General features: G+C 38.6%; 1 protein-coding gene across 2 annotated transcripts; it reads left to right on the top strand.

Moving 5' to 3' along the window:
- Positions 1–110: 110 nt before the first annotated feature.
- FABP2 (fatty acid binding protein 2) lies at positions 111–10,247 on the top strand. 2 transcript variants are annotated; one of them, XM_075751047.1, is made up of 4 exons: positions 111–662; positions 7,969–8,141; positions 8,720–8,827; positions 9,786–10,247. In XM_075751047.1, the coding sequence occupies exons 2-4, from the start codon at positions 7,977–7,979 to the stop codon at positions 9,834–9,836; spliced, it is 324 nt and encodes a 107-aa protein (XP_075607162.1). In that variant the 5' UTR covers positions 111–662; positions 7,969–7,976; the 3' UTR covers positions 9,837–10,247. The 2 variants fall into 2 exon arrangements, with proteins under 2 accessions (XP_075607162.1, XP_010301872.1); XM_010303570.2 differs by lacking the exon at positions 111–662 and adding an exon at positions 4,260–7,284.
- Positions 10,248–15,188: the final 4,941 nt, after the last annotated feature.

The raw sequence follows: 15,188 nt of genomic DNA, 5'->3' as shown, positions 1-15,188 counted from the left end.
GATTCAGATCATTGCTTCTGTAAATTGATATTTTATAACAACTTCTCTAGGCCCTAGAAATCCTGAAGAGAAAAACTTCACGATTAATATCAAGATACTTACAACAGTGGTAAAGTACTTCTCACTTAAAACCAGCAAGAAATAATTCACTGCTACTAACCACTAGAGAGCACTGCAGCTTCACTTAGTAGAAGCTGTCAGAAACCAGTTTGTTTACTGGATAAGTAGAACTGGCAAATACAACTGTTACTCAGATCCACCCTCATCCTTTGCCCCCAGATATCAATTCCTGGGGTAGCATGTAAGAGATGGAAATAGTCAACCCAATGACATCAAACAAAACTGTGAAAAGAATATTTTTGACAACAAAAGCCTCATCATGTGCGAACTGCTGATCCTAGAAGTAATTCTAGACCACTGGGCTTCTTGGCAATTTCTGTTCTTTGCCTATTAGGTTCTCCACAGCAACACTTCTGGCTCGACTTTTTTTAGCTCTAGGCAAAACCAAAAAGTATGTACATCCCTGACAAACAACAGTCTCATTCAAAAAGTTATGAAGGGCCAGATTTAGTTCAGCACAAAACACAAGCACTGTTTGCTCAAACCAACTGCAATTTATGATTGCAACTGAACAACTGTCTATGGATATCTACATATATCAGGTAACCATTTGCTGTTGGGACTACAATCTTTCCAGCCCACTCACCAATCTAGTCATGCTTCTGCTTAGTGAAGACTAAGCTGGCCTATTGAACGTTTGAATTCATTTCTGAGAAATGGCACGGTTTTCAACAGTACTGGAATACATTTTTACCCAGCCCAGAAAAGAATGAGGGCATTTTTATTAAGAGGTGAAAAAGAATATTACACTCGGTCTCTCACATGTTGCACAACTACGATGACTTTTTAACAAATGGAAAAGACAATAGCTCCTTCCTCCTGCCATATTTTTAGTAACAGTGGTGACAGCTATTGCTGACATGCATTTCACTTTCCTGTGAAATCTCACCCTTTAAGATTTTTTGGAAATCATTCAAATGTGCGAGTTTGTTACAGTAGTAAGCTTTTGTATCTAAATTTATGGAATCAGCCATTAAGTTTTTCAGCCCTTCAGAGGACAGTAGCATTTCTTAGCACATACAGAACTTTAAAACTTCAATTTTAGTTGAAAAATATCACAAGTTATAAACAGTAAATTTTGACTCCATTATTTACAATTCAGAATTTCTTGCAATACCCGGCTGCATGTTTCCCCCCCATTATTCCAAAGCTCTTGTTTTATTTAACACGGAAATTTATTTTACACTTCCTGAGAGATTGAACTGTTCTCCAAATAGCTGCGTTATTTTCTGTTCTGAATCTGTACCATCAATTAAAGATAAAATCCTCTTCCCTGATGAAATATAAGGATAATCAATGCAGCCGTAGCCTGCTACTGCCCACCCAGTGGTTCATAATGTCTGATAAATAGATCTATACACCGGTTTCTTTTGTTTAACATCATCAAAGATCTTTAACAAAAACTAGGAGTAAAATCCATGGTTAAATCATACCATTAGTTTACACACGATACATCACATATAGACATTTTTCAGAATCCTTTTTTGTAGTAGTTAATCAAGTCATCGGCACATTAATTTATGATATATACGGCTTTTTTATGGAAGGGAAGTTCATTTTACGGATAAGTGAAGGCGTTAATTTGATCAAGGTCACATAGAAAGTCCATTTCTGAGTTGGAAATAGAACCAGGATCTGGGTGTCCATTCTGCTTTATCTGAGACATTAAGAAAAGAATGTTTTGTCTTGAAGCCATCTTTTCTTTATGGATATACAAATATTTAAATATCTGGGTCTCATAGGGTGCTCTCTTGCTATTATGCTGAGCTCAGAAGAACTCTGAAGCTCACTATTTTACAGATGAGATTAGATTCAAGTCACTAATCCAGATAATCACAATAATCTTTGTTGGAGTTTGGAGCTATATCATAATCAAGAGCAGAAGTGTATGATCAGCAAATAGCTATGTTGAAATGAACTAGAAGTCCAGTTCAAATTTTGGAGAAACTGAAAAAACTGATGCAGAGTTTCAATACTGTACATTATTAGCTCATTGGACTATAACTCAACCCCACCTTTTGATCACATTTCATATTCTGAACAAAAAGAAACTACTTCCCTAAATTTGCCTGCTACTAAGTTTTTGCCTGGAAAATACAGGAAAAGAATATTAAGATATACATTTAAATACTTTAGATAAGCCTGACACAAAGCTTTACAGGTCAACTGACATATCAGTCTCTATGTGAAAAGTGAGAAATGGCACTAATACTCAGATATTCATATAACCTTTACTGGAAAAGCACACATTTTTATTGGCAATTGTTCACTGTCAGCCTCTTTTCATTGAAACTAGGCTAGATTCTACTATTCTAGGTAATCCTAGGATTCATTTTAGCATGCAGTAAATACCAGAGTTGTTATTGCTTAAAGAAAATCATGCATTTTGCTTCTACATTTTTTTAACCTGGAGCTTATTAGCTCATGCACTTCAGTTCTCTCCAATAAACAACTCTCAAAAACTCACAGCACTTTATGGATCAGAACTATTACACAGACACTAAAAAGGAGTGTATACAGACACTTAAGAGCAAGTTTTAAGATCCACAGCCCACTATTAACTCATCAGACAAATGGATCTATACTCACTGGAAATTTCTCAGTAATCTCCAAATGTTGAATCTTCATGTTGAACAGCTTGCATACTAGCAGCATCCAGGAAATTCTCCTTGAACCAAGATAAAACCAGAAACTTAGCAAACAGGCAGCTGGAGCAGGACAAAATCTAGCTCAAGTACGATCTAATCCTGCTGCAATAGAACATCCAATTGCAATATGTACTTTGAAATTATTTATTCAAGAGATGGTATTAGTTAGGATCCATCGAGCTACAACATCAAGGCCACCCATACTTACGCTAATGTTGGTTTTACTGGCATAGAAATACCTATTTACCATATCGATATAAATTAGAGTATTGTGGTTTAAATGTTTAGCAAAACCTCACAATAAGGGATCCAGGGGCACTTAAATGATTCAAGTGCCCAACCAACTTTGCAATCCATCCCAAGACATATAAAAGAATCGTGCAGCAGGAAACATGCATAAACACCGATAAATCAGTTCACAACTACCTGACAGAAATCAGTTAATCTGCATGGTTTTAACAGGGATTAATCTCTCAATATATAATATTATATAACAACATTGACATAAGTATATTATGTTTAGGCTGGCACCAAGTCATTATCACTCCATGGCAAAGGTAAGTTCTACTGTTCTAGCTAATTTTAGGCAGAACAACTTGAAGACAAGATACCAAATAATAAATAGGACAGACAAATATAACCCACTGCAAAAGCATTTTTTTCACCCTGATCTTTGGAACCTCATTGTCAGTTACCATCATAATACAGTTCGGTATGATTATCACAGACTGGCACGATGAGATTGGCATAACTATAAAAGTTAATAATTTATTTCCATCCACCTCATATAAAGATCAAACTTCAAAGTTTGTCAATTTTCAGTGCTCTGAAGCTGGCACGTTGAAGGAAGCAACGAAGCCAAGAATACACACCCTTAGCTTTCATGACTTTCATGCAACCAGCAATACTGAAAAAACAAGTTTTTTCAATGCACCATCTAAGCAAAAATTGTAGTTTTGAAAACCACAGAAGGAAGAGGTAGACAGAAGAAGGAAAAAGGTGGTGGAACATTCCAACATTAAAAAAAAACCTATAAAAACAATTTTAATTCTAATTTTAGAACAAAACTCAGCTTTTATAGGAACTCAAAAGAACTCTGAATAAAGTGTATATCATATGATTCTAGCACATGTAAGAAAACTGAAGTCAGATTTTAGTACGTTAACAGTCCTAAGTAACTCCTTTAAATTGTGAGAGATCAAAAAGACGGCTGCTTGTGCTACCACTGACATTCCATCAGACCTCAGAGAAGAACAGTTCTTTATGCTGTCAGTGCTACACCAATGTAGAGACACCATGAAACTCATAAATATTGACCACCTGTGGAGATTCTTACTTAACAGACAGATCTGTGGGCCTGATCTGAACAGGATCCTAAGGATTCATGCCCAGTGAAAAGAAATGTTAAGGAAGGGAAAAATGGGACAGATATGGAGCAGCAAGCTTTGATGTGCAATTCAGGGCCCAGCTAGTCACTGCTCCCATGGTGAAAAGGTAAATTGTGAGACAACTGACTGGAAAAGCAGATCTGAGAGAGTTTCCTGTTAGTTGATGACTTGCTCTAAAAGACCGTCCTCCCTTTTTAAGGTTCAGAAAAACTGCTGAAGTAAGTTTGATGTAGAAATTCTTATTAACCTGCAGAATGTTACTACTCTCAGTTATTTTTTCAGAGGTTAAGATGATGGACTGGATTCAAATGAGGAGAATAATCAGTAACATTAGTTTTGTTTAAATATATAAACACTACTTCAGATACCTTAACATTTCTTAAATGAAATAAATCAGCAGGTTCTTGGAGAGAATGCAGAACTCGCCTAAAAAGCAGAAAAGCTCTGCTGAAATGCTCAAAATAAAAGGTCATTTCCTATTTGTTAGATTTCATACATGCCTGAAATAACGTGAATGATTCCCATTATTTCAGGCCTCGATTTTCTACTGGATACAACAGAAATGGTTCAAAAGTTGCACTACATCACTGTCACAAAGAACCCTTCTGCTAAGACTGTAAAAAGAGTTAATAATTTTGTTAAACAACAATAAATTCGATGAACTATAACCAGACATCAGGTATTTTTATTTATGTATATGCACTGAATAAATAATATATATACACAATGATAACTATAAAGATACGCTCCAATGCAATAAAAAGAGATAATCTGACTCTAACAGAAACTCATTTTGCCCATTTTCTGAGCTGGCTGAGGGGTAAGATAGGCATCCATGATTAGCACAGCGCTGGGCATGGGCTATGACACTTTTTGAGACTCTGAGTTTGGATTCAACACCATGCTAACACAATTACTCATCTTCCATTTTACAGTTGGCTGATTTTTGCCCAGTTCCAATTACAGGAGCTAGCATGTATGTATTTCCCAAAGTCAAATGTCTTGCCTGTACCTGACAATGCTCCAGTTCACAGTGAGATGCAGTATTTCAATTTTGTCCTTCACAAAAGATGGTAATTCTGGAATTCTAATATTTTTACAGAAGCAGGAATTTTTCCTAACAAAATTATCCCTACTTCCGTACAAATTTTATTTTAGAATTTTTATGTAAATCAAGATGATAAAAAACTGCATGAAGAAACTACATGTAAAAACTACATAACGAGACCTAAATGGTGGTGTTAAATAGATATTGTGAGGTGCTTCCCTCATTGCCATTAAGACTAAATAGCCTGGCCACCGTTCCTTGGGAGGCTCCTTTACCCTGCAAGACAGGAAAATAAGAGGTGGAAAGAGGAAAGAACAGGTAGCTAGTACAGGAAGAATGGCAGGCTCTGCTTCTTCCTAGCCTTAGAGGGGCAAAAAAAAAAAAAAAAAAAAAAAGCATTTCTAAGAAGGAAGACCGCGGCTTTGAGGAAGGCAAACGACAGGTTTCAAACATCTGCTGTGTAAGAGGAGGTGGCTCACTTCAAATGAAATGAATTAGTAAACACTCACAGAAGGAACTCTGTTGGCAGATCTGAGATAACCTCTGCAAGTTACTGCTGGGACAGTCTTCTTGAACTGGAATAGTCGTAGTTGGAACATGAGGCATTCACAACTACAACAGACTAGTTTGCACCAAATGCTATCTTTCAAAAGACCAAAGGGAAACAAAATTAACTCTAGTGCATGGTCAGCTTCTAGCACCCTGTTTTGGCTGCAGGTACATGGCACTTTCCCCTACATCACTTGCAACAATATGAACCTACATTCTTTTTTCTTTTCATCAAGTGAGAAATACTTGTTGAGCTATTTTTCCTCTCCAGTCTGTTAGCTAGATTACTATTGATTTCAAAATAAAGCTGACTGGAGTGAAAAGCCACAGTATTCTGGTATCGCTAGCAAAGTTCTGAATTTATAGTTACACTTAGTAAAACCTCTTCCAGGCTGCAATGCATAGATGTACAAGATTATGATAACATGAGACACTGTTAAAATTTGGTAAGTAAAGCACAACCAATCACCTGTGTGCTAAGAAAAATCCAGTTCAGCATCAGGATTTACAGTTACATTTTGAAGCTAACAGACAGGAAAGCTGATGCCATCCACGTGAACAGAATAATGATAACTCTAAACTTGGTGAAGACAACAGCTGGGTCGATAGTTTTGCTTAGTTTCAAATAGCACCAATTATAGGGGAAGGGGAGTGGGGGAAGAAGCAGCTAAGTCAGGGAAGACTCATGTTCTGCATAATCCTTGAACCGACAAAATCTGGGACCTATGGAAATCCACCACATCAGGTAAATTCACTTATCTTTTCCTGTTTTAGGAATGGGTTAGATGCACATAGCATTCACTGAATGTGTTATAACAAACAGAATTTGTAGAAACTGCTCAGAATTTAAACTATATAGTAAACAGTGAGCACATGAGTACAGAATATCATCCCAATTTTCACTACTCGGCACTAGACAAGAAGCAAGTGGATAGTTTTCTGAAACAACCTGTAGACATTCAGTAAATCCTCTGCCCCATGCTTATTACGTTGAGCAGAACAGATCTCTACCAAATTATAACAGACAAGGCAGAGATTTGCGTTTGGCTGTTTGGATAAATATATTTTCTCCAGTTGCATAAAGACTGTCAAGCATGAAGATAGAACACAGATATTGAAAATTCTCAAGAAATTTTCTTAGTCTAATTATTGCTTTCACTAGATAGCTGATTTTTACTATGACTCAAATATGGTGAACAAAGTGAATGGCTTAGCAATCCTTTATTAAGATGAGCAATAAAGATACTGTCATGATTTGGGGGCAACAAGGGAGAAATTCAGCAAGCAGTGTGGTCACAGTTGGAAATTTGATTAACTACAGTAAACTTCTCCTTGAAAAGATCAGTGCATCAGTTGAGCTTTAGTCAGCCACATCATCTTGTAAATTGCTTTCAAGATAAGCCAGTACATAAATTCTCTTTGCAAAGATCTGTTACTTCAGAGTAGTCCTCCTACAGACAAAACATGGCATTTAATGGTACTTGGAAAATAGAGAGAAATGAAAACTATGAAAAGTTCATGGAGGCGATGGGTAAGTCTTATTTTTCCAATGCCTTCTTCAAGAATACTACTTCTACAGCTAAATACGAACTCGAGTTATGGGTGAACTACCTTCCAGCCAGCCTGTCCTTTTGCTGTTTGCTGCTCTGCCCTTGTGTAGTGTACTGCATTTATTTTCCAAAGATTCCACAGGGCAGGGGAGGGAAATACTGGGAAATGTTCTGATTCTAATTACATTATGTTAATCTTAAGAAACTTAACTAATTCCAGCAGATTTATTTCAGCAGAGGAGACTCTCTAGGTCTACATTTGAAGAAAAGGATCAGAGAATTTGAATGATAAACTTGAAGCAGAATTCTGTATCAGGAAGATTATTTTGGTAACATGAAACTAGTTTAAAAATTGCATAGGGAGGAAATCAGCATTCTTCAATTTTATAAAAACACACAATTCAAGTCATTTTAACATCCTGATATTTACATTAAATTTGTACAAACTGCATTATACGGATATAAACATAACCATTCCAGTTGGATAGTGGTTTGTATTATATCTGTACTGGTAAATATGGCCTCAATAAAAAGTGAAAAATAAAAAAATTCAGGTCAGAATGCTGGAATAAACTCACCTGACTACATAAAAGTCACTGAAGAGAGACAATTATGATGCTCTAGGGTTTTGGTTTTTTCTGATTGATGTTAATTGATTTTTCTAGGTGTTAACATGGTGAAAAGAAAGTTAGGAGCCCATGATAATCTGAAGATCACTATTCAGCAAGATGGAAACAAATTTACTGTCAAAGAATCAAGCAACTTCCGTACCATTGATATTGAATTCACTCTGGGAGCCAATTTTGAATACAGTCTGGCTGATGGGACTGAACTTACTGTAAGAGACTTTTTATATAAGTATATATTTATGATATGATAATAACTTTATGAAGTACAGTTTCAAGATGAATGATTTGTCTTCCTAATTTGTAATTTAAATTTTACTTTTAAAATGTGACTGTTCAGGAATACTTTCAGCTTATATACAAAAACGCAAGGTAGTCTTAACTGCTGATGGTTCAACTCTGCACCGTGAAGCTCAGGGTTCCATAGAGTGCCCAAAAAGCAGAGGATGTAGCAATTTTCAGATGATGAAATCTAGGTGATTAATTTTACTTCTTATAATACTCAAGTACACCACCTAGAGTGTAGAGTGGGTATTGAGAAGAAATTACTTTGTTGATAAAATTAACTAAAAGAAGGTGTACTGAGCACTAAAAAAAAATCTAGCTTGACTATTATGCAATTAAACTAGTGGTTTTATTAAAATTTCATTTTTGCGGCCTTTCCATCAATGTCCAAAAAAGCATTATTACACTGCTATAATCTCTTCTCACTTTTAAGCATTCCTGCAGTCTTTAAATCAACTCAATATCATATCTATTGCAAAATATTTGGGTTTTTTTCCCATTATAGGGTTCTTGGAACATGGAAGGAAATAAACTTGTAGGAACATTTACTAGAAAAGATAATGGAAAAGTACTCACAGCATACAGAGAAATCATAGGTGAAGAACTTGTTCAGGTGAGTTAAGCAGTCACATAAAACTACAATATAATGGTCTAAAAAAAATTTAAAAGCTGTTCTGAAAGTAGGCGATATTTTCATCAAGCCAAATAACCTCATTTATCTTTAGTTAAAATTCTCAAGTTGAATAATGTATCAAAATTTAAAACTTTAAAATAAAACTCACAATCTGTGAGTTTTATGTTTTTCTATCCATGTGAATTGTATCTTATCAATGCATTCTGAAGCCTGTGAATACAAGCTGTACATGGAAGATATATATATGAGGATAGATATATACACACAATATAGATGTGTGCTGACTGAAGGCCCTTTTCCTGTGAAAGCCTTACCAGAGGAGCTTACTACACAGTAATGTTGTCAATGGCTGATAAACACCCTTTTAAAACAAAGTTTGGGGTTGGGGCAGAGGATGATGGCCCAGAGGCCATCCATTTGAGACAAAAGGAAAATGTTTCACAGCCCTGCAGTAAAGCCAGAAACTGAACTGACCTGCAATGTTTTAAGATCCTCTCAGCTACTGAGTCACAAGCTTCTTAAAAGAGTAAATCAAAAAAACCCACCAACTTTACGGACAGGTGTGAGGTTTGAGATGTCAAAAACATACAGTCCAACCCTTCAGTACTTCTTCACACTTCTAATAAAAGCAGTCACATAGATGAAACTTGTTAATTAGCGGTATTGGGAATATGGCACTTCAACACTTTGGGTTTTTTTCTGGAGCCCCCAAAAGCTGTCCCGCAGGGGTTTAAATGGTTGCATAGAAAATTTATGCCTATTGACAACAGGCTGCTTTTCTTACATTTTTTTCCTCAGAGCCTGCACAAGGGCTGGTAGGCCCCACAGGGCCACCAGTCACGATTAGTTAAATCACTATTAACCATCTCTCAATAGCATCTGTGAAACAAAACTTTGTAATAGCAGCCAATGATTTTTCTTCTTCATTTCCTAACAGACCTATGTATATGAAGGAGTTGAAGCCAAGAGAATCTTCAGGAGGGGCTAATTCACCCAGAACAGCACCAGAATCAAAAACCAATGAAAAAAGACCATTTTCCTACATATCCTCAGGGCTTTTTTTCCCCCTTTTATCCCCTCACAGCACCTCCTAAGCTGCAATTACTTTGACCTGTTGAAAACAAAGGCTAATTCCTTATGTTTATTGTTTTGCCTTGAATAAACAAACTCCAATTATAATTTGATACAAATGCTAAACCGTTATTTGTACCAAGTCCTACCTGAGTGCCATACTGTAAAAGGCTGCAGAAACTATTTTCTATAAGCAGAACTTACATATTTTTTTGCACTGGTTCTCAAACGACAACTTAGTTTCCTTACCATAATATTTATATTGATAAACAGTTTCTCTGTGTATTCAATATTGTGTAATAATGAAGGCAAAACCTAAAATAAACCTGACAACGCCCAAGTCTCTAAGACTATTCTGTGTAAAAATAAATATGGAATAAACAAAGCGTGGTGTGATAATACAGCTAATTTGGAGGACTTCAATGATATCCCATTGATACCTTGCTCATATCAAGAGAAATAATACAAAGCACGTACTGATGATATACAGATATCTCACATAAACTAGTATTTCATAGTATTTGTTTCTAAAAGTATGACCATACTTTTAAACACGCAGATTTTGAGTTGTTCCAAATTATTAGGCGTTCAAATCATTCTGCTTCAGGAAAAGTATTAGAGCAGGCTCTGATTGAGTTTCTTTCAGGACATGACTAAAAATATTGAAGGTATTTTAACAAGATAAGGAATGATTTCAGACTATGTTGACTTCAATCACTGGTGTTTCCGATGGGTGACAAACACACACCATGTTCTGCTCATGTTGTTAAGACTGTAAACACTATTTTCAACCCAGCCTCACCTCCCTTGAGTTGCACTATTTCTTCAGGGTTGCAGTAAAACTGCCCCTTGAAGCAGCCGTATCTGTCAAGTCTCACAGCACTTCATCACAGAATTCCCTGATGAAGGTAAACAGCTAGATAATCTTCTGTGTTTATTCACGTGCTGTTACAGGTCCAATTTCAAATATAACTTCTGAACGGGTATATTTACATTATGATTTTAATGGGTTTTTAAAATATCTCGCAAAATATACTCCCCTGTTTTCTTGGCTGTCCTTGATTGTCATGTTGCTGGCCTTAAATGAAAAAAACCGAAAAACATTTTTCCTTTAGTTATTTTTACAACTAAACCCTCTCCTAGCCTGTATTTCTGTGGTCTTCAGCGTCTCATAGCTCCCTCTACTGTCAAAATGCTCTCATGACGCAAACTGTGTTTGAGTTAGTAGGACAGCTCACCCTTCTTTATGCATTTCCTTCCCCAGATATTGATTGTATGCAACTTTCAGTGTTGATTTTTTTTATATAATCATCTTTCCGTGGACAGATAAACCATAAACATCGCAATGAAAATAATACTATTTTAAATAGTCCTTCAATTTTTAATTACGAAGAGATGTAAAGCTGAAAAGCAAAGGCATGAAAAACAAGAACAAAAAAACCCAAACCAACAAAACAAAAAAAACCCAAACCACCCCCCCCCAACCCAAACCACCACCCTAGAATCTGGAAACAAGACTATTACAAAATTCTGTCTATCTCTAGGCTATTTTATTTAGATACTAAAGCCTTTAAAAGAGAGAGGGATAAGGAATAATGGCTTGCAGCAAGCTGTCTGACAGATTCTTTAAGCTATGCATGCTGAAAAAGCCAACTAAACTAGGAGACAGAAGCCCTAACCATTGAAATGCTGTTACAGAGTTTGACCTTCATTATCAGCTGCATGTCATTATTGCTTCTAAACTGCATAGAAGTATCTTAATAATTACATATCAAAGGTTTCAGGAAATTGGAGAATGCCATTTTATATCTTTTTAGAGACTTTACTGACTGGAATGAAAGCTGTATTAAGTTTCTAAATGTGTTCTCTTTTTCTTCCCTGAGTATGCCAACCCTTCAAGTCTTGCACCTTTCTGGTTCAGAAAGTCAAGCTCTAGCCCACGCCTGGTATCAATGCACTTACCTCTGCCACACCCAGCCCAGAAACACTCTCATTCATGGTTATTTTGATCTAGGTTACCAGATTTGTTTGCTTGATTGGCTACAATTAACCTGTAGGGTATTTTTTTTATCAAGTATTTTGAGAAATTATTTCAGATAATTCTGGATTACATATAAGGCCACAAACTGAAAAATAATCAGGTAATTATTTAAGAAAAAAAAGATGAGAGCTTAACAGTATTTAACAACTCCAAATACTGCAGACAGATATGGTTAGCAGCTGTACTTAAAAAATAAGGAAAAATCTTTAAAGACTCGGTCTCCAATACTTGAGATAAGATCATCAATTAAAGGGATGGAGGAGAGTGGTACAGCTTCTTTAACTAACAAATAAGATCATTGTATTAGAATGTGAATGAGATATCATAGTAAATTTGACTAGCAGACTTTTGTTTCCTCGGCAGGAATTTCAGAATTATGATACTTTGCAGCCTAATAGGAAATAAATTGCTTTTGGAAACCTACAATCCACAGTTCCTTTTGCTCAAATGAGGTAATACAGATGGCTACAAGACTTAAAGGGGAAGTACTGTCTTTGTTTCCCCCACAAACCTCTAATATACTTCACCTAACACACATATACTTAACCAATACTTGCTATATAAAGACACATTCAACTTCATCCTTATTGCTAATGATACAACTTGTTAAGGAAAATAGTTACCCCTAAATGCATGCTTGTGAGAAGTTACACTCTGATCAGCTACACCTGCTCTGCATTCTGCAACAAGTATTACCTTTTAATAGGAGGTTAAGACAGGTTAATAGCTACAGTGAGGAAGTTTTTGTTCAGTATACTCTGTTTTCAGTCACGCTCTTCTAGACACAATGAAAATGGTCACGCTGCTTTCAATACTGAGGGAACCGGCTGGACTGAGGGTAGTATATCCCAACTATAAGTATGGCATCCAGTTGTGCAGCTTAATTTCATTACTTATGCAGCTGTGTGTTGTGTAAATAAAGCAGGCAGCACACACTACCTACATAAACTTCTCCATGATAGTTTAGGGTGTACAAGCTCCAACCAACCTTCAAGGACAAGAGCATGTCTCAAAACAATTTCAATTTTCCTAAACTTCCTCACAACAGAATTTCCCAAAAGGTCTTTTACTTTCTCCCAGGGCATCATCTGCTCTCCAAGAACCAGTATCACAAACAACTTGTGAATGTTTATTGCCACTCAAGTCCCAATACAGCTTAAGACAAGGCCAACACAGTTTGACAGGATTGACTTGCCTGCATTTCCCCACACCCTTGTCTCACCTGGGCAAGCACCCTGACGACTAGCAGGGAGCAGCAAGCAGTAGTACCCAGGTACTACCACAGAAATGTCAGTCAGCAGCTCGGAGCAAGCCTCCACACGCACCACTTCTCCCACCAGCAGGAGAAGCGGGAGCTCCCTCCATGCCCAGTATCTTTACCACACGAGCTCGGCCTGGCGTCGCCATTAGACCCTCAGCAGCGAGCGGTAAAAGGGGCCACTGCGGCAGCTGTCTGCCGAGAGCGCACCGAGGGAGCGCAGCCGTGCTTAGGGCAGGCGGGAAAGCACCAGAGTCACCACCGGGTGGCGAGAGAAGCCGCCACCACAGCGCCGCTCGCGCCTTAAGAATCACTAACCGTCACCGACCGCCGCCCCCAGCAGGGCGGGGCGCTACGTGAGGCGGCAAGGGCGGTGCCGCCACGGGCGTGGCGGCAGTACGTGCGCTGCGCTCTGATTGGCTCTCCGCCCGGAAGAGGAGCTGGTGCCTGCCGCCGCGCAGCGACGGCTGAGGAGATGGAGGCGGCGGTGAGGCGCGAGCAGCGCCAGCAGCAGCAGCAACAGCAGCAACAGCAACAGCAGCGGGGTGCGGCGGCGGCGGCGGATGGCGGCCGGGCGCTGTCGGGGCAGTCCTACTGGCTGGACCTGTGGCTCTTCGTCCTCTTCGACTTCGCGCTCTTCGTGGTCATCTACCTGCTGCCCTGAGGGCGCCAGGCCCAGGTCAGCCGCCGCCGCCAGGAGAGGGTGCGCTCGGGCCAGGCTCCCACCCACCGCCCGGGGAGGGCCGGCTCTCGGCGGGGAGGGCCTGGGTTTCCACCCATCCGTTGGCCTGGGGGTGACGGGAGGGAGGGGAGCGTCTGCTGTCAGCAGCCGGGCGGCCTGAGCCCGGCCGGGGTGCCCGGGGGTGACGACACCTGGGAGCGGCCTTGCCTGGAGCGTCCCGACGGCCTCGCCTCGGAAGGCCTCCAAAGCACAGATGCCTCCCAAGAAATGTGAAGCTAATGCCAAACAACTAGCAGCTACGTTTTTTCTTTTACAAAAAACGTATTACCAGTTTTTTCGATCAGAAGGTATGCTTGGTGCTTCTTTCCTGCTTGCTGCATCTCCCACAGGACTGTATAGCGCTGCAAAAGTAACCAGGCTTTTTCTGTTCTCTGTAGAGCCACTCTAATCACCGGATGCACCTTATGAAAACTAAGCGGTGGAAGAGGAGGACCATTTGTGCAGTATAACGCTGGGACTTCACTTGCATGTGAATGCAAGAGGCGTATATATACACACTATATCACATCTCTGGCTGTATCACAAGTATTACTGTTCAGGTTTTTACCTGTATCCTGTTTTTGTGTTCCGGACTGTGCCTTAAAGGTCACATAAGACAGCTTGATTGTGCTTTTGTAATTAGTGCCTAAAGATTTGTTAAGCAGAAATGAAAGTATGTATTGTTTGAATAAAATCAACTGAAAGGACAGACTGTAAAAGTGGCTGCGAATAAAATCCAGCTCTTACGTAGTCTGAAGTTGTAACTCAGACTTTTTCCCTCAATAGATGAGGCTTACCCAGCTGTCTGTCTTTCAAAAAGTTAATTGTGAGGGTTTTACGCTGTTTGGTTTTCTGTTACACCTTTCTTTACACCACAGCATGTGTGAGATTCTAGCTTCAGAAGCTACTATGCCTTCTAAAGCATAACTGTTCAAAAGCAGTAGCAGCCTACTGTCCTCACATACCAATTTAGATAAAACAGGGTCCAGTTTTCTTGCTATAAACAGTGAAGGAGCAAGCTTACAAGAACAGCTTTCTTGGCTTCTCTTCCATGGATGATTGTAAGTAGACACTAACAGGTAAGTAATAGGTGTCAACTTCCAAGTACCATATCAAAATTTCCTGTGTCTCACTATAGCGAGACTTTCAAAAGAGTGTTAATTGAAGGAGGCTCTTGCATTCTCAGGAGAAAGAGAAGGAAGCCAAATACATGGAATAGGCTTTTTACCTGATAAGGTTTTGGGGAAGA

The sequence above is a fragment of the Balearica regulorum genome, chromosome 4 (assembly GCF_011004875.1).
Source record: "Balearica regulorum gibbericeps isolate bBalReg1 chromosome 4, bBalReg1.pri, whole genome shotgun sequence".
NCBI classification, from domain to species: Eukaryota; Metazoa; Chordata; class Aves; order Gruiformes; family Gruidae; genus Balearica; species Balearica regulorum.
This window is presented reverse-complemented; position numbering and strand designations above follow the sequence as displayed.